The sequence below is a fragment of the Heptranchias perlo genome, chromosome 11, assembly GCF_035084215.1.
Source record: "Heptranchias perlo isolate sHepPer1 chromosome 11, sHepPer1.hap1, whole genome shotgun sequence".
NCBI classification, from domain to species: Eukaryota; Metazoa; Chordata; class Chondrichthyes; order Hexanchiformes; family Hexanchidae; genus Heptranchias; species Heptranchias perlo.
The window spans coordinates 12,768,559-12,795,767 of record NC_090335.1 but is presented as its reverse complement, the minus strand read 5'-3'; the positions used below and the strand labels follow the sequence as shown (position 1 = coordinate 12,795,767).

General features: G+C 40.1%; 1 protein-coding gene across 1 annotated transcript in view; it reads left to right on the top strand.

The window, feature by feature from the left end:
• Positions 1-450: 450 nt before the first annotated feature.
• LOC137327103 (plastin-2-like) overlaps positions 451-27,209 on the top strand; it is a 61,174-nt gene continuing 34,415 nt past the window's right edge. The window contains exons 1-5 of the mRNA XM_067992554.1: positions 451-554; positions 14,648-14,748; positions 15,728-15,885; positions 23,103-23,229; positions 25,088-25,223. Of these exons, the coding sequence (XP_067848655.1) occupies positions 14,682-14,748; positions 15,728-15,885; positions 23,103-23,229; positions 25,088-25,223 (488 nt within the window). The 5' untranslated portion in view covers positions 451-554; positions 14,648-14,681. The remainder of the gene's footprint in view (positions 555-14,647; positions 14,749-15,727; positions 15,886-23,102; positions 23,230-25,087; positions 25,224-27,209) is intronic.

Genomic DNA, 27,209 nt, shown 5'->3' with positions numbered 1-27,209 from the left:
TTCTTGTGCTTTATTATAATTAAAAAATGAAGTCAATTTTGATTGCAGAAAATGGATGTAGAATTTAACCAGCAAAGTAGGAATCATGTCTAACTGACAGCTTAAACTTTCTTCTAAACTATTGGGGCTGATACCTATTTGATTTTGGTGATGTGATATTTCCTAATCAGCAGTAGGGCAGAGGTTTTTATTTTCCATTTTAAATTAATGAAAAGAAGTATTTTACTCAAGATATATGATACAGAGTGTTGAGGAAGTGGTTAGAATCTAAGAGGGTACGTATAGCATGAAGCCTTTTTGGAGAGTGGAAATGAGTGAAGACTGAAAACTGGCGGTAAGTTGGTTCATGCAATAACAGTATCTACGGTTGAATTGCCATATAAAGACAAATTTTGCACTCTTGGGGATCACATGTCACTTACTGACACTCAAGTCACTTCCTTCCTCTTAATGCAAGAAGTTGACAGACTGCTTATGTTCTCTTCTTTGAGAAGAAAGTCTGGACTCCTTTAAGACAATCACAGAGTTAGAAAAATTCACTCTGCTTCACTAAGGTAATAGTGGGAGATGGGCTGTTTGCATTTTGCTGTAAGAAATTCTTCTTTCTATGCAAAAAAACCAAAGTAGGGCTTTGCTGCACTAGATTTAATCTGTCGACACGAGTTGAACACGATCAGTGCTGTAAGTATGTGATTATTGCTTTAATCAAAAGCGCAGGAAGCCTGTGGTTAGACTGTGTACCAGGCAGACATATTGATAGGCAGGCTGTGCGTATATAATTGCCCCACCTTCAACTGTCACTTTGAAATTTTTGAAAGGGAATCATTAAGCATTTGTTGAATAGATTGCTCTTTCTGTAGTATGCGTTTGGCATGGTTATGGTAAATGGAGCACCTCTGTTAATATTCGTCAAGGTTACTCGGCATGACATTGGGTCACAGAATACAACGTGTTATTAGTACAGAGCCGGTTTCTGTTAATGCACCTTCTTCTTTCTATCTCGGGACGTAATAGATTTAAAAATGTTACTTTCTGATTTAAAATAGTATTGCTATTTTAAAGGCACTGTCTTGTGTTTGTTTTAGGCCCAGGGTGCCTAATGCATCAGGAGTCTGATTGAAGGTTCCTTAACATATTGCTGTATTTCAATGGAAATCAAAAATGTTATACAAAACCTTCAAATGATTCAGTTGCAGAATGTGATGGTCTGTTTATTTTTGTGATTTAAAAAAATATATAATTTTAATTCATATTTGAAAGGTTGCATATAAGAAAGTGTACATACAATTTTTTTTTATTTGTCCTCAAATCTGTTAAATACTGCATCAAAATTATGCTATGAAGTCACTATTATAAAGCAATAAACACTTGTAATTTATTCTTGGACTTGTGTCAGTGGATGAACCAAGGATGGAGTATTTGAACTTAATGGGTCAACCTTCCTTCACATTTCTAAAATTTGCTTAGAAGTCTCAGTTTGATGCAGCTTGTTTTTTCAAAAAGTTACCTATTTTAATCCAATTAATAACTCATGGTGCAAGCAGTGAAATCACAGAAACACTGGAATCTGCGCATTGCACAGGCAAGTCAAATTAGGTACTTTATTAACCACCCACATATAACATGTTAGAGTTACATAGTGCAGCATTACCGAGAACTGATCGAACAAGCAGAAGTGATGCTCTCCTAGGGGAAATTGTAAAACCGAATATTAAGGAACTAAAAGTTACATTTTGCAAAAGCACGGTACACTACTCATTTACAGTTCGTTACTGGGGAACGAGAATTTTATCTTCCAGTTTCGTTGAACCCCATTATAGTTGACAAATATGGGGGTGGTGCCAGAGGACTGGAGAACTGCAAATGTAACACCCTTGTTCAAAAAAGGATGTAAGGATAAACCCAGCAACTACAGGCCAGTCAGTTTAATCTTGGTGGCGGGGAAGCTTTTAGAAATGATAATCCAGGACAAAATTAATAGTAACTTGGACAAGTGTGGATTAATAAAGACAAATCATGTTTAACTAACTTGGTTGAGTTTTTTGAGGTAACAGAGAGGATTGATGAGGGCAGTGTGGTTGATGTTGTGTATATGGACTTTCAAAAGGCATTTGATAAAGTGCCACATAATAGACTTGTCAGCAAAATTGAAGCCCATGGAATAAAAGGGGCAGTGGCAGCATGGATATGAAATTAACTAAGTGACAGGAAACAGAGTAGTGGTGAATGGTTGTTTTTCGGACTGAAGGAAGGTATACAGTGATGTTCCCCAGGGGGTGGTATTAGGACAGCTGCTTTTTTAACATATATTAATGACTTGGTCTTGAGTGTACAGGGCACAATTTCAAAATTTGCAGATGACACAAAACTTGGAAGTGTAGTAAACAGTGAGGAGGATAGTGATAGACTTCAAGAGGACATAGACAGGCTGGTGGAATGGGTGGACATGTGGCAGATGAAATTTAATGCAAAGAAGTGCGAAGTGATACATTTTGGCAGGATGAATGAGAAGAGGCAATGTAAACTAAATGGTACAATTCTAAAGGGGGTGCAGGAACAGAGAGACCTGGGGGTATATGTGCACAAATCTTTGAAGGTGGCAGGGCAGGTTGAGAAAGCAGTTAAAAAAGCTTATTGGATCCTGGGCTTTATAAATAGAGGCATAGAGTACAAAAGCAAGGAAGTTATGTTGAATCTTTATAAAACACTGGTTTGGCCACAACTGGAGTATTGTGTCCAATTCTGGGCACCGCACTTTAAGAAGGACATGAAGGCCTTAAAGAGGGTGCAGAAAAGATTTACTAGAATGGTTCCAGGGTTGAGGGACTTCAGTTACGTGGATAGACTGGAGAAGCTGGGGTTGTTCTCCTTAGAGCAGGGAAGATTGAGAGGAGATTTGATAGAAATGTTCAAAATCATGATGGTTTTAGATAAAGTAAATAAAGAGAAACTGTTCCCATTGGCAGAAGGGTCAAGAATCATAGGACACAGATTTAAGGGATTGGCAAAAGAACCAAAGGCAATGTGAGGAAAAACTTTTTTATGCAGCGAATAGTTATGATCTTGAATGCGCTGCCTGAAAGGGTGATGGAGGCAGATTCAATCATGGCTTTCAAAAAGGAAATGGATAAATATTTGAAGAGAAAAAATTTGCAGGGCTATGGGGAAAGAGGGAGGGAATGTGACTTAATGGATTGCTCTTACAAAGAGCCAGCACAGGCTCGATGGGCCAAATGGCCTCCTTGTGTGCTGTAACGATTATATGATTCTATGAAATGTATAGAATGTGACTCAAGTGTGTAGCTGCTGATTCACTTAATCATAGATAGTGCTGCTAACAATAAGCTGCTTAGATAGGAAATAGTGAAATAAAAAGTATATATAAAATACAGAGAACCTGTTTAAAATATAAGTTGGTTTAAGTAGCTATATAGATCAGATAATAGAGAGCATTTTGTGAACTATTTTCTTGCTTTCTCTCCAAAATCTTCTGAAGTGAATTGTTTTTTATTAATGTTTCTGAAGATCTGTTCCTAGGCCTCTGCTTATAATGCCCTATAAACAGCCAGTGGGTGATGCCCTATAACTGGTCACAGACTGTTCCTCGGATAGTCCTCAACACCCTCAGCTTCTGCTTGGCATCTCCCCTCAGTGGCATCACTGAGATCAGAAAGTTACCATATGGGTACAAACCCACATCCTAGCTCTGAGTGCTCAAACAGGTTGTGCCACTGCGCTGTTTTTATAACTACTACTTGCATTTGTATAGTGCTGCTGGCATTGGACGACATCTCAAAGTGCTTTAAATGGAGGAAGACAAAACAATGGATTGCTGAGCAAGATCAGAAAGGGGACAATTGGATAGGGCAGTGAATCAAAGGCATAGTCAAAGATTAGGGTTTTGGGAAGGTTTTTGAAAGAGGGAGGTAGAAAAAGCTCATGTTAGGAGCATGGTGGCTAAGTGGGTACAACCAGAAGCCTGGGATTACGGGACGGGAAGGTACATATGGGGATGTAAGGCAGGAGAATCGCTGAGATAGGGTGTGGAGATAGGGTGTGGCCATGGAGGAAATTGAAAGTGAGGACAATAACTTTGAAGTCAACTTGCTGGGTCATGGGGAGCTAGTGGAGCTTGGAAACAACAGGCATGATGGGAGTGCTTTACTTAGTGTGGTCTCAGTGTTGTGGGTGGGGTGGAAGCCAGATTGAAAGGTCCTGAGCGAAAAGTAGTGAGACAGATGGGAGCTTAGTTGTGAAGCCAAAATGCATTCCAGTGCTTTAGAAAGAAAGGGAAGGCTTAGATGGACGGTAGTTGGGGAAATTGGAGAGTTGAAGGTGGGTTTCTTGAGAAGGGGACTGATAAAGATGGTCTTGCAGGAGGTAGAGACAGTGCTGGAGGATAGAGACAGATTAATAATGTCAGCGCACATGAGGTTGAGGAAATGAAATTAGTTGGCTTGGAGCTGCGATGGGAGAGGATCAGGTGAGAGGCTTCATTCATGAAATGAATGTGCAAAGGGTTGAGGGGAAGAAATAGGTTAGATGTGGGAAAAATGGCAAAGAGTGGGATGCGCGTAGGCTCAGTTGGGTGGATAGCTAGGAGTTGAAAGGAAAGTTGAGGAATAGTCAAATATGGATGCTCGATTTTGGATATGAGCTCCATGAGTCCCTTGCATTTAGAGTCTGAGATGAGGATAAGGGTGGGGATATGATGGATGGAGGGCTGAGTCAGGGGGTTGTGGTGAAGATGAGTTTGGAGATGTTCCTGCTCTCCAGGATGGCCTTGGGAGTAGTCAGCAGTTTTAACCAAGGTGAAAGAGCGACAGTACCATCAAGGTGGTCCAGCCAACCCGATGATTAGCAGCCAGGCTGGTTGAAAACCAAGGGATTCAAGCATACGGCCTACGAACCTGAGGCTGCAGAAATGGCTTTTAGACTATTTTGCACACAAAACTAACTATTGATGACTATCATTTATTTTCCAGGATAAAAACTTAGTTCTATCTCGATAAATGTATCATTTTATTCTTGTAAATGCTCACACAAAAATAATTCATTTTTAAGCACAGACTGGCAGCTGTAGCAAAATTCCAGTCTCCTTATTTAATCTTTTAATTTGGCCCAGCAAATGGGAGTGAAATCTACTAAAAATGTAATTCTCGTTTGGCAATATTAACAGCCTCAAATTATTTCCAAATTAGTTCCAAGTCAGTGAAACCCACCGAGAAGAGATGACCTGGAGGCCTGGTCAGTGTAAACGGGTAGACGGTCTCCACTGGCTAACTCTCAGTGCCCCAAATAGCAGGGCCACAATTGCCCTCTCAGTATGACTTCTCTCCTGCAACTGGCTCGTTTTCCCCTAATTCCCATTGGTTGAATTTAAATTTAAAAAGTGGGGAAAATATTTTTTCCAGACCTTTGTATGTGCCTACACACGAAGTGCATGTTCAGATCTCTTTTAAAAAGCATTTTAGTTTAAATTTGGCACTTGCAGAGCAGAAGCAGTGATTTGGGTAAGTTGTGGAGAGAACTACTATGAAAGAAATGAGGACAGTTCTGAGATTAGGAGCAGTGGATCGCCAGGTTTTTATGCCTATCCTAGTTTGTGAACCACTCTATAGCACACATGACCCAGCTGGGAGGTGGGAGAGGATCTGAGTCCACAATCCATTTCAGGGCATAATGTTGCAAAATATGTCAGATTTTATCATTAAGAATGTCTTATTGCTATTGTTTATTATTCATGCTATGGTTAACTATTGGAAGATTGGCAAAAGTTACGTAGCAAAATTCAAATGTAAAATGTTGAAACACAAAAGCCTTGCCAGTGTTTAATAATGCATCTGTACAATTCTGCTGTATTTGCTGTACACAGGGGTTGAATCAGTATGATACTAGGGATGGGGGTACCTATAGCTACACTGAGCAACTTGAGATACTGGGACTCTTGTCACTGGAGCAGCACATGCTAAAACAGTACTTAATGGAGGGTTTTAAAATTATGAAGGGTTTTGATAGAGTGAATAGGGAAAGACTATTTCCACTAGTTGGGGAGTCAATGAAAGACGAATCCTCAATTTAAAATCGCCACTAATAGTGAGAAGAGAGGTTAAGATAAATCTCTTTACACAGAAGGTTGGTTTGTGAAGCATAGCTTGCTTTGTCACACGGAGTAATTGAGGCAGGGATCTTTTAAGGAAGAAAGAGGTAAACATTTTGAAGCGGAGGAAGATGCAGGGTTACAAAGAGAGAGCAAGGCAGTGGGATTAATTTTGGATTGCTGTAGCAAAGACGCAACGGGCCAAGTGGCCGCCTTCTCTGCTCTAAACTTCAATGGCTGTATAGATCAGTAGCTATAGTTTGTATCCTATCGACAAAGGAAATTGTATGGTTCTTATTAGACAAAATACTTTGTGTTAAATATTGAACTTTTATTACCTTTTTATTATTTCTGAGTTTGGCACAGATTCAGTTAATACAATCTTCCCCATGTTGTTAAAGCCACTTTATATTCTTTAGCCCAGCTTGTTTATACCTGGTTTGCTTTCAGCTACAGTGTAGGTTTGGAAACTCCGTCTTGCCCAAGGCCTGCATGATTTCACTTCACAAAAAGTGAGACTCGTATTGCAGTATGTGCTTTATTCCAGGATGCTAGGCTCTAAATTAGTGCGATAAGGACCGTGCCATGTTATCTTGTTCTCTAAGATTCATTCCGCGATATTCAGTATATGACAGGATACTACACAAAATGGAACCTGCTGTATTCGTGGTTTCCTGTTTCTGGTTTGCCTTGGGCGCTGTATTGAGGGCACACATTTGTTACTCGTCAATCGAGATTTCAACCAATAAATTATGTACAGTTCGAGTTAAGTCAAATTTTAGAACTGTTTATTGTAATGTATCTTCATAAATACATTTCAGCAACAAAAACACACCTGAAAGGAAATGCCCCACGTTGGAGACAACAAAACGACTTTACATTTAATATGGAACAGTGGGGCTGATTTCCATCTTGGTACTGCCTGGATTTTAGGCATAAATGGGGCAGTAGCAGGACAAACATTTTTTTTAAAGTAATTGCCACCGCTGCTTCCTTAACCCACCCACAAACCATGGACTGTACAGGTCTGGCACTGATTTCTTTTTTTCTGAATTTCTTTTTGGGAATTTTGAGCCTTTAAAGGCTTCCTTAAGGCCATTTCCTTGCTGCTGTGAGTGCATAGAAAGTTTCCCTGCCACTTAAATCTGCTGTTCCATTGACCCCACCTCCCCTGCCTTAATCTCTTCAGCCCTCCCCTTTAAGGTGTTGCTGCAAGTCCATCATCAGCGACTGCCCTGTTGCGGATTTTCCAATCAGCCAAACAACGAGCTGCCTCGAAGCAGCTTGCCCGTTTTATTTAAATGAGACCCAACCACGTCAACCGATCGGGCGTCCTGCCGCCATAAACCGAACAGGCGTCCCACCGACGTCAACCAATCAGGCGTCCCGCCAGCGTCATCAGGCGGACCATACGTCCAATATGCACCCAACAGAAAAATTGACCCCATTAGGTTGTTCATTGGCCCAGTTGGAGTTTAACAATTTGAACCATGTATGGTAGTTTCATTAGAGTGCATTTGTACATTCATCTTTATTGATAAGTTTGAGAAATTTGCAACCATGTTGTTTGTACATTTTGGTAAAGCCTTATTTTGGTCAGCCATGGCTCAGTTGGTAGCACTCTCGCCTGTGAGTTCAAGTCCCACTCCAGAGACTTGAGCACAAAATCTAGACTGACACTGCAGTGCAGTACTGACAGAGCATTGCACTGTTGGAGGTGCTGTCTTTCAGGTGAGACCTTAGGGCAAACAAGGTCTTGGTTTATCAGGTGGAGGTAAAAGATCTCATGCCACTATTTCGAATATTTATCCCTCAACCAAGATCATTAAAAAAACCAAATTATCTGGTCACTACCTCCTTGCTGTTTGTGGGAGCTTGCTGTGTGCAAATTGGCTGCCGCATTTCCTACATTACAACAGTGACGACACTTCAAAAGTACTTAAGTGGTTGTAAATTATCTGGTCATTGCCTCATTGCTGTTTGTGGGACGCTTTGGGATGTTCTGAGGTTGTGAAACATGCTGTATAACGCAAGTCTTTATTGGTTCGTTGTCTTTACTCCAAAGTCATTTTTTTTGCTTTTAAAAAAATTAATTATTCAGTGGTTTGAATTGAGCAATTTTAATAAAACAGCATGAGGGGGTTGTGGTTGTTATAAAATTTCAACATGATTTAAGAGGTCATTTAAATTAAACTACTTTGAATTGACAGGAGTGGACTGTATTACCTACATCGTACCAGGATCCATGCAACCAAACAACGTTTATTCTGCAAGTGTTGCGGAGTTTTAATCATTTCTGTTCTTTGCCAACCTAGTCATTGTGTACCCTTTAAAAAGCATTTTTTGTTCATGAGATTGTTTTTTTACAGACGAATAGATAGATATATTTGAATTTATAGATGTGTGCTGCAAATTCAATCATATCCATTTGGATCCATATTTTGTGCCGTGCAGTCTGTAAGATGATCTGTTTCATTTTTATTAATTCACTTTAGAATTTGACAGTGAACAGCTAGAATAAATAACTGTTGACATCAATCTCACAAAATCTCTGTGCCGTGGAGTTGTCCACTTAATCTTGCGAAAGGACTTGTATTGGCTCAGAATTGCAACAAAATGTGAAGGAGATATTGCTTATGAATTGGCTCAGGGTAAAACTTGGCCGAATCTCCTTTGTACGTTTGGATATGAGATTGAACGGTGTGCTTTATAATCCATTATGTGCTCAAATTTGTCATTGAAAATAAAGATAGATTTTCTCAAACCCACAAATATTTTAGGTTTAAGAAATAATTTGTTTGCCATCTAACCAGTTCTCTGACCACAGGGGGCGATTTTAAACCTCAAGAATGGGTGGGTTGGGGGTGGGTGGGAGTTGAAAATAGTTGTTTTTTCCGGTCGCGACCGCAAAATTTTCGGACTTTGCATTCCCAGTGGGAAGCCTGTACTTTTCCATGCCAACGTTAAACCTGGAAATAAAGCCGGGTTGTGGTCGCGACCCAAAAAACAACTATTTTCAACTCCCATCCGCTCTCAACCCACCCATTCTTGGGGTTTAAAATCATCCCTGTGTGTTTGATGGTGGGGGGGATTGCAAAAGGATAAATAAAAGTGGATTAAAAAAGGAGACGGAGAGAATTTCTTGAATCTGTTAAATCGGCCAGTTGGGAAACCAAAAGTCAAATACAAACATCACAGGGACCAAAATATAGAGTGAAAGTAAAACTCCTAAAATTAGATAACATAAAGTATCATGCAATGGTTACACTGGTGCAACATTGTTATTGCAGGCAATTAGCAAATTATACTGCTGCATAGCTTTCAACCCAGGTTCATTAGTTATAAAAAACAAAGAAAGACTTGCATTTATATAGTGCCTTTCACAACCTCAAAATTTCCCAAAGCACTTCATAGCCAATTTTTGAAGTGTACTTTTGAAGTATAGCCATTGTTGTAATGTGGGAAATGCGGCAGCCAATTTGCACATAACAAGGTCCCACAAACGGCAATGTGATAATGACCAGATAATCTGTTTCAGTGATGTTGGTTAAGGGATAAATATTGGCCAGGACACCAGGGAGAACTCCCCTGCACTTTTTTGAAATAGTGTTGTGGGATCTTTTACATTCAACTGAGAGGGCAGGCGTGGCCTCGGGTTTAACGTCTCATCCTAAAGGCGGCACCTCCCGACAGTGCAGCACTCCCTCAGTACTGCGTTGGTGTGCCAGCTTGGATTATGTGCTCCAGTCTTGTCAAGAAAAACCTGCCTTGCTGTGATCTACGCACAGGCTTTACAGTATGAGCCAAATGTTTCTGAGCAATATTAATTTTGGGCTATTTAAAAAGTACAGATTTAGTTTTTAAAAAAACAAAAAGGGGCTTTTGTAACAAGTTATGATCAAATCTGTAGTTCACACCCCAAATAAATTTGTCACCAGATATCTGGCAAGCAACCAACTGATTGGTCTGGAAACTAAACCACCTCAACTGTGAGTCACTGACCACTGTTTGGGAATGAAGCTTGTCCTGCGCAGGACAAGGCAATGATGGGCTGAGTCCCAACAATATTTTCAGTGAGAGGTTTTGAAATGTTTTCAAAAGTGTGATTTTTCACACAAGAGACATCTGTTTAAACAATGCGGAAACTGTTCTTGAAAAGACTGGCTCAGATTCATATTGAACATTGACTTTGCTATTGGTAAATGTTATTGTCTCACCACCCTCTTCCCTGGAAGCAAGACAGACTCTCCTCTTTCTTTTATCAACCAAAGGAACTGTTTTTTTTAATCATTTGTCGGTCTACTATCGCTGCTAATATTACATCAGAAACATAAGCGGAAGCTTATTGAAAGTAAACAATTTAGCCGATAGTTTTTTTTTCTCTCCATCCACTCCACTTGGGCCAAGTTTGGAAATATAGGTCTAGCCCAAAGAAGAGAAACTATAGTGAAGTCTGCAGAAAGCACTGGTGAAACTGTAATCTTTTTTAGGTATCTATCACCACTAGATCACACAGCATTATAGTTCAATTTGCAGCTTCTTTTGCAGGTCATGATAAATGCATTTTTTTTTTAGGCACAAAGAGGAAGTCAAACTACTTTTAGAATTATTCCCAAACTATGTGAACTCTCCAACACAAATTAAAATTGCATCCTAACGCACAGCCAAGCTTACAAAGCTATTCTCTTTCTATGGAATAACTGTAATGCAGACAGCTTCCTTTGTGGCTTTTTCTGAAATACACTAGTCAATCTCTCGTGGCATGTCCACACAGCGAGTCAAGATCAAGTGTAGTCTTTAGGTGAAGTGGGGTTAGATAATTGTACCAGAGTATACAGATTTAATTCAATTTCCATTTTAAAGCCATGCATCCTGTGATTTTTATATATTTCCATTCTAAATTCCTATGTCCAGATTTATAATGGAAACTACCTATGTAAACATGTCACGCTGTAATTACACCTTGCCAGTAGTGGCACTACAGTGCTTCTATTGGAAGGGGAGGATGTAAATACAGCGTGAGAAGTTTACAAAGGCAGCTCCCATTATAAATCGGGACATAATTTATATGGATACAATTGGCAGGAAGTGCGTGCAGATGCAGGCACTTGTAATAGATTATAGATTGTGATTCCCAGTTTGGAGAAAGTGTTCTCTTGTATTTAGATTGTGGGTGCTAAGGATCCTAAGTATATTAAGGTATTTTATTCTGAGCCTTTATTCCTTGATGCAAAATGTGGATAATTCTTTCATTGAACACCTCTTTTTAATATTGAAGTTGCCGCACTCCAGCATTGCGTGCCGAGGGTGACTGGTTTCTCTACATAGAATACACGTGTTTCAAGTATATGATGCCTATTTCTGCAGACTTTGAATTCTGAACATGTTTCAAGGGGCCTCGCAATGTTCTGTCCGTTGCCATGCTCGATTAGAAATGTAGATGTTTAGGAAGTTAAAACAGCTGCAAGCTATTTTCTCACACACCTGCAGCTCGTGGATTGAGAAGATTCTTAAAATAGGAGGCGAGATAGGAAACGTAGTTTTTGTGACACACCTCTGCATTTGTGATAGAGTACGTATGACTTAATTTTCCCCGAGTCCACAAGTGTTTGCACCTAACCAAAAATGAGATGTCACAAGTCTGTGCAAGAAGAACTTGTTTCCAAATTGGAGATCACAATCACACTCGCAGAAGCTTTGAAACTGCACCTCCAAATGTTTCCTGATTGGTGATGCTGTTTCCATTGACCTGAAAGGTACATTCCACTACTATTCATCCACTAAGCACCAGAATGTAAACACTTGACAACTGGATAATAATTTCACTGAAATTGTGCCAATCCATTAAATTACATAACAGCTGATATGGGACATGCAGTTTCAGTTACATCTGAGTTCACTAAATGTTGGTTCCACTCTAATACATGCAATGCATCTAAAGTGGCATGGGAGCCTTTAATCCCTTAAGTATTTTGCTTGAGCACCTATAGACCAATAAAAAAGGATTATTACACCTCAATTATTGATAGTATTTGGATGCTTATTTATCACCTGAATGTTTCACAAATCCTCAAAAATGAAGTGTTAGTACTTTATTTTACTGCAATTTATTCATTTTTTAAATTCATTCTCGGGATGTGGGCATCACAGACAAGACCGAACTTATTGCCCACCTCTAGTTGCCCTTGAGAAGGTGGTGGTGAGCTGTCTTCTTGAACCGCTGCAGTCCTTGTGGTGAAGGTTCTCCCACAGTGCTGTTAGGTAGGGAGTTCCAGGACTTTGACACAGCAACGATGAAGGAACGGCGATATATTTCCAAGTCAGGATGGTGTGTGACTTGAAGGTGGTGGTGTTCTTGTGCAACTGATGCCTTTGTCCTTCTCGGTGGTAGAAGTTGCGGGTTTGGGAAATGTTGTCAAAGAAGCCTTGGCGAGTTGCTACAGTGCATCCTGTAGATAGTACACACAGTAGCGACGGTAAGCCAATGGTGGAGGGATTGGATGTTTAAGCCAGTGGATAAGATGCCAATCAAGCGGGATGCTTTGTCCTGGATGGTGTCAGGCTTCTTGAGTGTTGTAGGAGCTGCACCCATCCAGGCAAGTGGAGAGTATTCCATCACACTCCTGACTTGTGCCTTGTAGGTGGTAGAGAGGCTTTGGGGAGTCAGGAGGTGAGCCACTCGTGGAAGAATACTCGGCCTCTAGAAGCCACGGCATTTATGTGGCTGGTTCAGTTAAGTTTCTGGTCAGTGTTGACCCCCAGGATGTTATTGGTGGAGGATTTGGTGATGGTAATGCTATTGAATGTCAAGGGGAGGTGGTTAGACTCTCTCTTGTTGGAAATGGTCAATGCCTGGCACTTGTATGGCACGAATGTTACTTGCCACTTATCAGCCCAAGCCTGGATGTTGTCCAGGTCTTGCTATATGCGGGCACGGACTGCTTCATTCTCTGAGGAATTCAACTGAACACTGTGCAATCATCAGCAAACATCTCCACTTCTGACCATGGTCAATGATGAAGCTATTTGGGCCTCGGACGCTGCCCTGAGGAACTCCTGTAGCGATGTTCTAGGGCTAAATGATGTCCTACAACCACAACCATCTTTCTTTATGCCAGGTATGACTCCAGCCACTGGAGAGTTTCCCCCCTGATCCCCATTGATTTCAGTTTTACTAGGGCTCCTTGGTGTCACATTTAATCAAAAGCTGCCTTGATGTCAAAGGCTATCATTCTCCCCTCACCTCTGGAATTCAGCTCTTGTGTCCATATTTTATTTAGGATATAATATTATTTTATACAATTTATGTACAACCTACAAACAGAAATAAAACTGATTCAGGAGTTAAAGGTACTTTTTCAGCCAACTTCTCAAATGTGGAAGTGATGAAACCTTGTGGACAGATGGATTGATCGTATTATTTACTGATTACAGACCCTTTTGAGGGAGAGAGAAAGAGAGAGACTCTATTCCAGTGGGTGAGAAAGAGGGAGAGAAACCCTGTAGCAGTCAGCTGTAAGGCTGAAAGAGGGGCTCTGTTACCTGTGTGCACTTGATAGTGTCTGTGTCTATTATTTAAGCCGAAGAAAAGAACAGTCAGATGGACATTAAACCAGCATGTTCAGATACCAATCAGAGTAATTTGGATAAATCACTCATTTAGTAAAGGGCATTAATGTGGAGACTAGCAAAAATCTAAAATGTACTGAAAATAACACCGAGCACATCTGCTTCTATCTACTTCAATGTTGATCTGTGCAGGACAGCAGACAGTGATTGTATTACACAAGGAGCTCGGATGACAGCTTTCCTTTTTCAAGTATTTCCATTGTATAGCCACTGGAATTTGAATCGCATATATATATTAGCTCATTTGGTAGCATGCTCGCCTCTGGGTCAGAAGGTCATGGGTTTAAGCCCCACTCTGCGACTTTGAGCACACATTCTAGGCTGACACTTCAATACAGTACTGAGTGAGTGCTGCACTGTTGGAGGTGCCTTCTTTGGATAAGATGTAAAACTGAGGCCTCATCTGCCTATTCAGGTGGATGTAAAAGATCCCTTTTCAAAATAGAACAGCGGAGTTATCCGGATGTCCTGGTCAATATTTATACCTTAACCAACACCAGCAAAAACTTATTAACTAATCATTTATCTCATAGCTGTTTGTGGGATCTTGCTGTGTGCAAATTGGCTGTGAAGTGCCTTGGGATGAAGAGGATATGAAAAGTGCTGTACAAATGCAAGGTCTTTGTTTCTGTTACCAGTGCTGATTTTTTTGCTGCTGCTGTTATGTGCACCAGGTTTTGTTTTGTGGCTTCAAATCAGAGGACAGAAAGAGAGGATTATAAGGTTGTGACCCAAGATCAGGCTTATAGTAGCATCAGCTGATTGAAAGAAAAATAATGCATTTGCTTTCTTGAGTTAACATATTTCTGGATATATTTAAATATATCAAATAGTAGAAATGTGGGCTGTTGAGAGAAATTAGTTTTTTTGACTATGTATATGAAGGTAATAAGCCAAGTGTTATAATTTTGTTCTCAGATTCGTTTGCGAATATCAGAGATATTAGAGGAATATGGCAGAAACACCACAGATCTCCACTGAAGAGCTGGAAGAGCTCCAAGATGCATTTTCAAAAATTGGTGAGTATCCTAATTATATACCTAGCAATAGTAACCTGGGGCAGGACAACTGAGATTAACTGAACTGAAGGTGCATTGATTGCATCTCAAGTTAAGTCACATTGTGAGAACATGTCATTGGTTTTCCATTACTCTCAGTTTGAAGATGTGCCCATTGATCTCTGTAACTACCACTCTCTTTGCTGACCTTGCCAACCTCCCTACAGCTTGTGGAAGATCTAGCTGCTCCATGCTTTATGAATGCTTCTGCGCTGGTGACTCACCAGGTCGTGTACATTCAGCTGGCTTTGTGTGGTGCCTGCCTGTCCTGTAACCCCCCCCAAAACAGACTGAAAATAAAGTTGAGGGAGACTGCAGGAGAGTGGGTCAAGGATTTGGCTGCACATACAATGCCAGACCAGCAGGGAAATTGCTTATGCCTTAAGAGACGCTATGGGAAAAAAAAAATTGGAAGTCACCCCTACTTGGACAGATGCCAGGTCATGGGCATAGGGGTAGATTTTTTTCCAATTGGGAACGCCCAATTCATGGGACAAAATGACCATTTTGCATCTGTTACAATTATTCAGTCAGGAATTGAATTTGTGCAGGAAACACTTGAAAGTTTATGGATGGGCGCATGTATATTAGTGAATAATGATGTAATTACATGATTTTTGCATGATTTTCAATAATTTCCACTCATTTAATGCTGTTTCTTTTACCTACCCATTTAAACTAAGTGCTGAGTTCCTTACAGAAATCGTGTAAAGAAACCAGAAGAGATTGTTGAAGTTCTTGTCTTTTTTCCCCTGTAAGAATACAAGAAATAGCAGCAGGAGTAGGCCATACGGCCCCTCAAGTCTGCTCCGCCATTCAATAAGATCATGGCTGATCTTCTACCTCAACTACACTTTCTGCCCGATCCCCGTATCCCTCGATTCCCTTAGAGTCGAAAAGGACGTTAAGGTCTATAATTGGACTTCCTTTTCCTTTTCAGATACCGATCGTTCTGGATACATTGACAGCAATGAACTCCAGAACCTCTTTAAAGAAGCCAACCTACCATTACCAGGCTACAAAGTGCGAGAAATAAAAGAAAACCTAATGGCCTCTGGAAATCAGAATAACCAGATCAGTTTTGAAGACTTTATTGCAGTAAGTTGCTTTCTGCGTCCTTTTGGGTTTATTTTTGACTGAAAAGACTGCGTTACTTGAACATTACTGTTTAAACGCCATAACTATTAAGGAATCTAAAGAAAAAAAGAAAGAAAGAAAGAATCTGCATTTTCATGACCTCAGGACATCCCAACTCACTCTACAGCCAATGAAGTACTTTTGAAGTGCAGTCACTGCTGTAATGTAGAAAACGCGGCAGCCAATTTGCGCACAGCAAGGTCCCCAAACAGCAATGAGATAATGACCAGACAACCTGTTTTTTAATGTTGTTGGTTGAGGGCTAAACATTAGTCAGGATACTGGGGAGAACTCCCCTGCTCTTCTTCGAATAGTGCCATGGGATTTTTAACGTCCAACTGAGAGGGCAGACGGGGCCTCGGTTTAAAGTCTCATCTGAAAAACGGATGTAGTTTTGATATAAGCAAGAAAGTAATTTTTAATTTAACCTTTGCCACAATATAAATGATGTCTGGATTTAGCATGAGATTTATGTTTGCCATACATCACTTAAGAACGGGCAATACTGAATTTCCTAAATGTTAAAATTAACTTCGTATTGAATCGAAAACAGATGAAATATTAAATGTGATACAATTCATGAACTCTTAAGTGATATTCTCCAAAACCTGTTTTCCACTTTGCTTGTATTTATATTGAATTACTGACAATGAAAGAGGTGTGGATGTTGTGCAGAGTGGGAGAGTAATATGTGACAGGGAATATGGAAAGTACAGTAATAAGGCAGGAAAAAAGGGTTGTAGAACCTGAAATGAGTTTGATGTCCAGAGAAATGGGCTTACATAGAAATACACAGAAGTTACAAAATGGAAACAGGCCATTCGGCTTAACCAGTCCATGTGGTGTTTACCCTAATTGCATTTATCAACCCTGTTCCCATATTTCTTATCCACCTACCCAATTTAATCTTGAATGTTGACATAGTTTCTGAATCAACCACTAATCCTGGAAGTGAATTCCACAGTCTTACACCCTTGTAAAGAAGTTTCGTCCTCTGTTCTAACTCTCTTACATTTAATCATGTACCTATGGCCCCTCGTTCGTGACCCCCTCAACTACTGAAAACATTCTGCTTCTATCTACGCTGTCCTATTCTTTCATCATTTTGAATGTTTGATTCAAACTGGAGCTGAGGATGAAATGAAGATAGAATCTTACAGCACAGAAGGAGGCCATTCGGCCCCTCGTGCCTGTGCTGGCTCTTTGAATGAGCTGTCCAATTTAGTCCCACACCCCAACTTTTTCCCCAAAACCCTGCAAATTATTCCTTTTCAAGTGCATGTCCAGTTGCCTTTTGAAAGTTCCTGTGGAATCTGCTTCCTCCACCCTTTCAGGCAGTGCATTCCAGATCTTAACAACTCTCTGTGTGAAAATATTTCTCCTCATTTCCCCTCTGTTCTTTTGCCAATTATTTTAAATCTATGATCTCCGGTTACCGACCCATTTGCCAGAGGAAACAGTTTCTCCCTACTTGCTCCAGCAAAACCCCTCATTATTTTGAATACCTCTTTTCAATCTCTCCTTAACCTTCTCTGCTTTAAGGAGAACAATCCCAGCTTCTCCAATCCCTCCACATAACTGAAGCCCATCACTCTGGTAAACCTCCTCTGCACCCTCTCCCAGGCCTTGACATCCTTCCCAAAATGTTGTGCCCAGAATTGTACACAATACTCCATCGGAGGCCTAACCATTGATTTGTAAAGGTTTAACATGACTTCTTTGTTTTTGTATTCAATGCCCCGATTTACAAGGCATGTATCCCATGCACTTTCTTAACTGCCTTATCAACTTGCTGTGCCACCACAGATAGTATTGTAAATCAGGAACATTTATTTTAAAGATCAATGGGGTGAAATCGCACTGTGAGATATTAACATACAAAGGCGTTAATCAGTTTGTATGAAATTCCTTTGCTGTTTGATGGAAGTGTCGACCCATTTATTTTAATCTGCAATTGAACGGCACAATTTCACTCCAAAAGAGAAAAGATTCAAGAATGTAAATTAAGCACAAAGAGATCAAAAAATATAGTATTGTTGAGAATTGGAATAATCTCTTTGAATACCATGCGTGCTTCTGTGGACTGTGGTTGGAATGAGGTACCTGCATTATATGTTTACAGAGGACATAGGCTCACTGCATTGCTGCAGCTCCGCACTCCCTGGAAGGAAATATGACCCAAAGTGCCTAGTCCTGTTTGGGATTTATGGGGATTGATTGTTCTTCGACTTGGATCAGAAAGTCTAGAGGGTTTTACAGCTTTTGCACAGAAAATATCCAGCAATAGGAATCGAGCGGCAACGGTTTCATCGGACATGTCATTAGGATGACTTTACTAACATCTCTGTCCTATACTTCTCTTGTACTCCCACATCCAAGAGTGGTTAATATACATATGAGGGCCGTTAATGTGTGTATAACATGAAAGGATCTTCACTGGCAGAAGCTAGTAAGGAAAAAGATTTGAGAGCGATCCTTGATTATGTCTTGAAAACATATAGGCAGTTTGAAGCAGTTATCAAAGGCAGATTGAGTACTAGAATGCCCCTGGAAGCACTAAATTCCAAGCCAGAACCAGTCATACCAACACTGTACAGATCAATGGTGAGGCCAATGTGGAGTATGATCTGCAGTTTCGGCTAGAGATATATTAGAAAGGACTCAGAGAAGGAAGCAAAATAATTCTAGGCCTTGGGGCCTTTGAAGAATAGTTGAAGGGAATAGATTTGTTTTTGTTAAAACAAAGACTGAAGGAAGACATGACACGGATCTGTAAAAAATAACGAAAGGTTGAAGATTGAAGTGAACTAATTACTTTGGAGAAAGAGCATAGTATTAGAGGACACAAGTATAAAATTCACAATCCTCAAGCAAGATTAGAGATTAGAAGAAACGTGTTTTCCCACAGGACAGTCAACATGTGGAGTAGACTCCCACGGAGGGTAGTTGATTTTGGATTAATTTATACTTTTAGTGATATATGTTGAGAAGGGAGATTAAGAAGAGGCGTTAACAGCAGTGCTTGATTTCTTTTAAAGAAAAGGGAAGAAATTCCGTGGCAGAGTAACTATAAATGGACTCTGGATGGAACAAGCTTGACAGGCTGAATGGCCTTTTCGAACTCCTGACTTTCTTGTGCCTTGTATCTAATACTAGAAGATAGTGGAGTAAAAGATCTTTCTGCCTCTGTGGAGTTTAAATCAATCTTGCTGCACTTTATTTTCCAAATAGCTCCCACCTCTCCTCTGAATAAGTAAAACTAGATTTTCACAACCATCCCTCCGTGCCCCTTTTCTCTCTCTCTCTCAAATTCGTGCGCGCACACACACACACTCACACACACATACACACACACACACACACACACATACACACACACACATACTTTTCAGGCTGAAAGTGTTCTCAAGGAATCTATTCAAAAATTATGTTCCATGTTCCACGTTACCACCTACAAATTCCTTAAATAAATAAGAGATTTCTTCTAAAATACTGAATACGTATTGCTCAAAATGAATACATGTCTTCATTTTCGATAGATACATAAATCAATAACAAAATCAGCCAATAAATATCCACAAGCAAATACTTCCCCTCTTAGATAAACTGCAATTAACTGGACCTACTACAGCAGCAGGAAGCTTAGTAAAATCTTTCTTGCTTCTTTTTCTCACCATCTTTCTCTGCCTGTTTCTCCCTTTCTCCTGTACCTTGATGTTGACTCTTTACTGCCTCATGGATCCATGGACACCAGGCGCACTCCAGAATCTTGCCCAAATGGCCATTGTTCAAATTTGAGCCTTGACAGTAGACACAGATAGGCTATTCTACCGCAGGAGGATCACAGTTGAGTCTGTTCCTATTCTCATCCAATGCATGTGGAAGTCACTGGATAATAATCAGGAATGGCTGCCTGGCCAGTTTTTCCTTGCATAACCTAGAGGTGCTGAGACCAATTTGAGCACCTCTAGGCTGAGATCAACTAACTCAGAACAGTACTAGAGATCATACTTGTGGAAGGCTTGTTTACCCACTGAACAAAAGCACCGAGCCTCGGTGTTAATCTGGGGCCTGCTGCAACATGGCCGTCCCCGCTTAAATCTGGCCTTGCTGTGAATTTGAACAAGGGAGTACGTGTATTTGGGTGGATTAGACCTGTAACTCCATTCTGGAACCATGATTGGAACCCAGGTAAAATCTCCACTCCATTTAAGTGCAGGTTATTTCTGTTACAGGGGTCACTAACAGGTGCTTAAACGAGGTACTGCTGCTAAAATATTATTATACCTTTAAGGTAATAGATTGGACTTCTTCCATTTCCAGGGCTTGATTTACACAACTATTTAGGCAGTATTCCTTTCAAATGATCAAGATTAGGAATAAAATACTCATCTTAAAAACTTTAACCAAAATGTTCATCATAAGAACATAAGAAATAGGAGCAGGAGTAGGCCAATCGGCCCCTCGAGCCTGCTCCGCCATTCAATAAGATCATGGCTGATCTGATCCTAACCTCAAATCTAAATTCATGTCCAATTTCCTGCCCGCTCCCCGTAACCCCTAATTCCCTTTACTTCTAGGAAACTGTCTATTTCTGTTTTAAATTTATTTAATGATGTAGCTTCCACAGCTTCCTGGGGCAGCAAATTCCACAGACCTACTACCCTCTGAGTGAAGAAGTTTCTCCTCATCTCAGTTTTGAAAGAGCAGCCCCTTATTCTAAGATTATGCCCCCTAGTTCTAGTTTCACCCATCCTTGGGAACATCCTGACCGCATCCACCCGATCAAGCCCCTTCACAATCTTATATGTTTCAATAAGATCGCCTCTCAATCTTCTGAACTCCAATGAGTAGAGTCCCAATCTACTCAACCTCTCCTCATATGTCCGCCCCCTCATCCCCGGGATTAACCAAGTGAATCTTCTTTGTACTGCCTCAAGAGCAAGTATGTCTTTTCTTAAGTATAGAGACCAAAACTGTATGCAGTATTCCAGGTGCGGTCTCACCAATACCTTATATAACTGCAGCAATACCTCCCTGTTTTTATATTCTATCCCCCTAGCAATAAAAGCCAACATTCCGTTGGCCTTCTTGATAACCTGCTGCACCTGCATACTAACTTTTTGATTTTCTTGTACTAGGACCCCCAGATCCCTTTGTACTGCAGTACTTTCCAGTTTCTCGCCATTAAGATAATAACTTGCTCGAGTTCAGAAGAATGAGAGGCGATCTTATTGAAACATATAAGATTGTGAAGGGGCTTGATCGGGTGGATGCGATCATGTAAGAGAAATAAAGTTGTCTAGGTAGACTCTTGTGGATTAAGACGAGCAACATCATTATCTGGTCATTATCACGCTGTTTTGGGAGCTTGCTGTGTGCAAATTGGCTGCCGTGTTTCCCACATTACAACAGTGACTGCACTTCAAAAGTACTTCATTGGCTGTGAAGCGCTTTGGGATGTCCTGAGGTCATGAAAGGCGTGATATAAATATAAGTTCTTTCTTTAATGTATTTCTGTTTATGGAAGGGAGGAAAAAGGGCAGTGTTCTTAAAGTAAGAATCCTCAGGTAAATAAGTTGAATTTTAATCCAGAATTATCCAGGGAATTTTTTTTCTAAAATCAGACCTTTTGAACCTTGCGACGGCTGAAAGAGGAGAGAAGTTACAGTTATTAGGAGAGACTTGAGGACTTTTTTCAATAGAGTTGGGGAGGTTAAGGGGTGACCTGATAGAAATCTTCAAGGTTATGGAATGTTATGATAAGGTTATAGATTGTTCTCACTCAGTTGGTGATAATGGTAACAAGAGGGCACAAAATAAAGAGAGGAAGAATAAGGGGGCCACATACTGCTTGGATAATAATCTAAATGGGGTAGAGGAGCAGAGGGATCTGGGGGTACAGATTCACAACTCACTAAAAGTAATGGTGCAGGTTAATAAGGCTATAAAAAAGCAAACAAAGCACTGGGGTTCATTTCTAGAGGGATAGAATTGAAAAGCAGGGAAATTATATTAAACTAGTATAGAACTTTAGTTAGACATCACTTGGAGTACTGTGAACAGTTCTGGTCTCCACATGATAAAAGGATATAGAGGCACTGAAGAAGGTGCAAAAAAGATTTACTAGGATGATACCAGAACTGAGAGGTTATACCTATCAGGAAAGACTAAACAGGCTGGGGCTCTTTTCTCCAGAGAAGAGTAGACTGAGAGGTGACCTGATAGAGGTCTTTAAGGTTATGAAAGGGTTTGATAGGGGGCCATAAATATAAGATAATCACTAATAAATCCAATATGGAATTCAGAAGAAACATCTTTACCAGAGATTGGTGAGAATGTGGAACTTGCTACCACAAGGAGTAATTGAGGCGACTAATATAGATGTATTTAGGGGGAAGCTAAATAAACACATGAGGGAGAAAGGAATAGAAGGATATGCTGTTAGGGTTAGATGAAATAGGGAGGGAGGAGGCTCGTGTGGAGCATACACCGCATGGACTTGTTGGGCCAATTGGCCTGATTCTGTGCTATACTATGCTACGCTAAAAAAAAAATCACAAAAACAATTAAAGGGGCGGTTAGAAAAGAATTCTTTACATGGAGGCTTATTAGAATGTGTAATTCTTTGTCAGAAATAGTTGTTGAATTAGAGTTCATAAATGCTTTTAAAAGTGAACGACATGGTTGATGGAATAAGAGAAATAGTGATGGGTATGGGGAGCAAGCAGGAGAGTGGGATTAGACTCAGCAGTTTATGGAGAAAAACAGACTTGGTTGGCCAAATGGCTTGTTTCAGTGCTGGAACTTTGTATGATTCTGTCTTGACCTCCCTAATCCATTGTGACAACTGTAGCTGCAGTAAACCAACTTCTGCCTTCTCTCAAAGCACCCTCTTGGTTATTTTTTGCACTATATGCTAGTTTTTAGTGGACACTTGACCAATGACACTCATTGGGAAAAAGCACAAACACAGCTCTGTAGGAGTAATTTCACACTGGCAGTGGCACCTTATGATCTTAATCGCTCAGATGCATAAATAGATTTGTCATCTGTGTCCGTCTTGCTGATTTTTATAAACCTCACTTCCAAAATTCCCTTGATGTTGACAGTTCTTAGTCCTCCGTTGACATGTGAGAATGGCAGTGGATAAATACTCATCTCTTGCATTTTCACAGCTTTTCTATGGCTTAAAGAGCAGTGACGTTGCTAAAACCTTCAGAAAGCAACTCTTGAAGAAGGAGGGAATCTGCGCTGTTCATGGAACTGAAAAATCCAGTGAAGGAACTCAGCACTCGTACTCAGGTACTTCAGGGTGACTCGTTCATCACCTGTAGTTGGAGTTAAATCACACTCTAGTTTGATGCTACCAAGTGGATTTGAATGCTTTTGATGAACGCCTACTGTATTTTTAAAGTAAGGGTTCAGAGTGCAGGTGTACAGGTACTGCACTATTAGTAGTGGTAGAGTAGTCTAAATGCAGCCTCAGAAAAATACATCCCACTATAATGATCTTTGGTCCTGGGGCACAAGAACAACATTCTATTTAGTGCCATGAGTTAAATAACTAAAGTTTAATTACTTTCCATAACAGTGAACTAGGTTTTAGCCTGAAGAGAATGTAGAGAAATTGTACAAGCTGGGACCAGTTTGGCAAATTGCACAAATGTATCAAAGACCTCTGGTCCCTTCTGGTTGGGGGGGGGGCGTCTGTTCATGCCTGGAATGTATACATACGTGAGTGTTTCTTTTCAGACTAAGGTTTTTGAGCCTGGATACTAGAACAAGGCAACATAGGTTAAAATTGGCGAAAGAGTAATTGAGGACGGGTGTCAGGAAGAACTCCTCACATAAAGAGTGATTAACATTTGGAATGGTCTTCTGGACCAGGGCAGTGGAGGTGAAAACCTTGCATTCATTTAAGAGACAGCTAGGTGGTGGTGGTGGTGGGGTTGGGAGGGAGGGAGGGTTGTGGCTGTAGATTTTTAAAATTCTGGATGAATGAGGTAAGTTGAGCTGAAGGGCCTCCTTCACCTGTATTTATCTTCTGACATGCACAAATTTACTAGTTTGATATCTCTCATTAATGGGGCTTATATTAAGCATTTAAAAAAATAAATAATTTGATCCCACTTTAATTTAATAGATTCACTCCTCCATACTGAATATTTTACCTTTTGCAGTTACAACTTTTTAAACCTGACTCAATATCATTTTTATAAACACATGTATTTCTGGTAGGTGAATATAATTTAATAACCTACAGCGCACTTTATAGTCGCAGTTAAAATAAATTCAGTGTGAAGTGAATATTACAGCTGTCTACTGTAAGGTTTCAAATTCATCTCATTTTGTTTTAATTTAATTATATATTTATAATTACATATTCATATACGTATACTTGTAGGTAATTTTATTTACAGCTAACTCATTTACATAATTCATTTTTGCAGTTCATACTGCAAACAATTACAACATGCTATTAACTTTTATAGTCTTCTGTAATTCAAGGGGTGACACAATTGCCAGTTGGGAAACTGCTTCCATTTTTGTAATTTTGCAAGATATTGCACATCTTGATGTTGCTAGCAAGGATTAGCAAATTTCTGAGAATAGGTTAAGTGATTAAGCTATTTTTTTAATGCAATAGGAATTGATGATTCAAGTGGATTGCAGTGACCAGTATTCCACACACTGACCTGTCTTCCATGCATGCAGGGCCTCCTAGCTGAATCGGGATTTCCCAACTCATCATTGAGTCATTTAACAGGAGAATTATACACTCCACAAATAGGTTAATGAAAGTAGGGCTCATTACCTGCTCAAGTGTGAAGGACCCTGATTGCAAATACATTGTTATTGGCTGACATTTCTTTGTTACTGCTATTCTTTTTGCAGGAACTAGTGTGTTGTGATAAGCATCCAAAAGTCAATTTTGGGAATAGGAATTTTGTGTCCTCCATTATTAATACGGTGTTGCGATATACTGTAGATTGCATGTTGGACTCTATATAATGTACAGGGGGAGGGGAAAAGCAAAATAGGTATTATTGTGAAAATGCTGAACATATTGATTGGTCTGGAAGTCTCCAGCGCTCTGCACCACTCTGCTATTTTTTTCAAGCAACAAATTATCATTCAAGTCTCATCTTATTGCTTGTAGAGGAAGAAAGATATGCCTTTGTTAATTGGATCAACAAGGCTTTGGAGAAGGATCCAGACTGTCAGCAACTGGTTCCAATGGATGCCAACAGTGACACTGAACTTTTTGCTGCTGTTGGGAATGGCATTATCCTTTGGTAAGTATCTCAGCTTTTCCTCACATATACCCACCAGGGTCACTGTGGTCTAAACCAGTCTATCGGTCCTTGCCCCCTATTGCACCAAGTGGAGGGGGAATATAAGAACTTTGTCACATAACTGATGCAATCTTACTCTGATTTGGCTGTCTGCAGTAAAACCACCTTTACCCTGATTTTGGCAGCTGTGTTGCCCTTGGCACGGGGAACCACCAGAGGCAGCAGAGTCGGTGGCAGCAAATCGTCGGCAGTGTCACCACTGCATTGTATGGCTGCACTTGACAGAAGTCTAAACTGTTATAAAAGAAAAGTTCCAGTCCAGGGAACTATAGATCAATTAGCTTAACGCGGTGGTAGGAAAGATAATGGAACCCTTACTCAAAGATGTAATAGAAAAACATCTAGAAACCGGAAATATAATAAGGAATAGTCAGCACAGATTTCAAAAGGGAAGGTCATGCTTGACCAACCTTATTGAATTCTCTGAAAAAGTAACAGAAAGGGTAGACAAGGGTAATGTGGTAGATGTAATATATTGGGATTTTCAAAAGGCCTTCGATAATGTACCGCATAGTAGACTCGTGACTAAGGTCAGAGCATGTGGAGTCAGGAGACAAGGAACAGAATGGATAGCAAGCTGGTTACAAAACAGAAAACAGAGAGTAGAGGTTAAAGGTAATTACTCAGACTGGCAAAAGGTGGGAAGTGGTGTTCCACAAGAATCGGTGCTGGGACCAGTGTTGTTCACCATTTACATAAATGATTCGGACTCAGGAATCAGAAGTACAATTTCAAAATTTGTGGACGACACCAAATTGGGAGCTATAGTTAATACTGAGGAGGACTGCGACAAAATACAGGAAAACAATAATAAACTTGAAGAATGGGCGTGTAATTGGCAAATTAATTTTAATATAGATAAGTGTGAGGTGGTGCATTTTGGTAGGAGGAGTAAGGAGGCCACATACTCCTTGGAAAATAAATCTAAATGGAGTAGAGGAGCAAAGGGATCCAGGGGTACACATTCACAAATCATTAAAAGTAGCGATGCAAGTTAACAAGGCTGTATATGTATACTTTATGGCTCGGTCTTTAATCAAAAAGGCTGCGAGTGAGTCTTGTGCCAAGCATAAAGTTTTATTAAGAGTTTCAATACAAGTTAAGTAGTAAAGATGATGAAGTGCAATATAAAGTTATAGCACACTACGTAAGATGTTGCAATTATGAGTTACAATACAATATTAAGTTATAAGTACAATTATTAAGACCTTACAATACAACCTGGCAAAGGATTTACAGCGACAAGGCCCCCTAGGTGATCAAACCCAAATGACCCTGCGGTAAGATATATCGAGCTGTCCAGTCGCTCCAAGAATATTCTAACAAATACATGTTATGCTCTTACCTATGTACCCACAATCACACAGTAAAATCTGCTGATCCCAAACCTCCTTGATGTTCACAGGTCAATCAATTACTCTATAGGCCAAACACCATCTACTGATGCCTCACATTCCCTAACAAAATAGTATCTCATCCCATGCCACCATGTTTATAAATATCGAAAGTGAGACAATCTTGAATACATCCAACAAATCTCTAACAAAGACCTTCATGGAAAACTACTGGTACTAACAAAGGCCATAAAAGATGCAAACACAGCTCACTGGTTCATTTCTAGAGGAATAGAATTGAAAAGCAGGGAAGTTATGTTAAACTTGTATAGAACCTTGGTTAGACCTCACTTGGAGTACTGTGAACAGTTCTGGTCTCCATATTATAAAAAGGATATAGAGGCACTGAGAAGGTGCAAAAAAGATTCACAAGGATGATACCTGAACTGAGAGGTTATAACTATCAGGAAAGATTGAACAGGCTGGGGCTCTTTCCTCTAGAAAAGAGATGGCTGAGGAATGACCTGATAGAGGACTTTAAAATTAAGAAAGGGTTTGATAGGGTAGACATAAAGAACATTATTCCACTTGT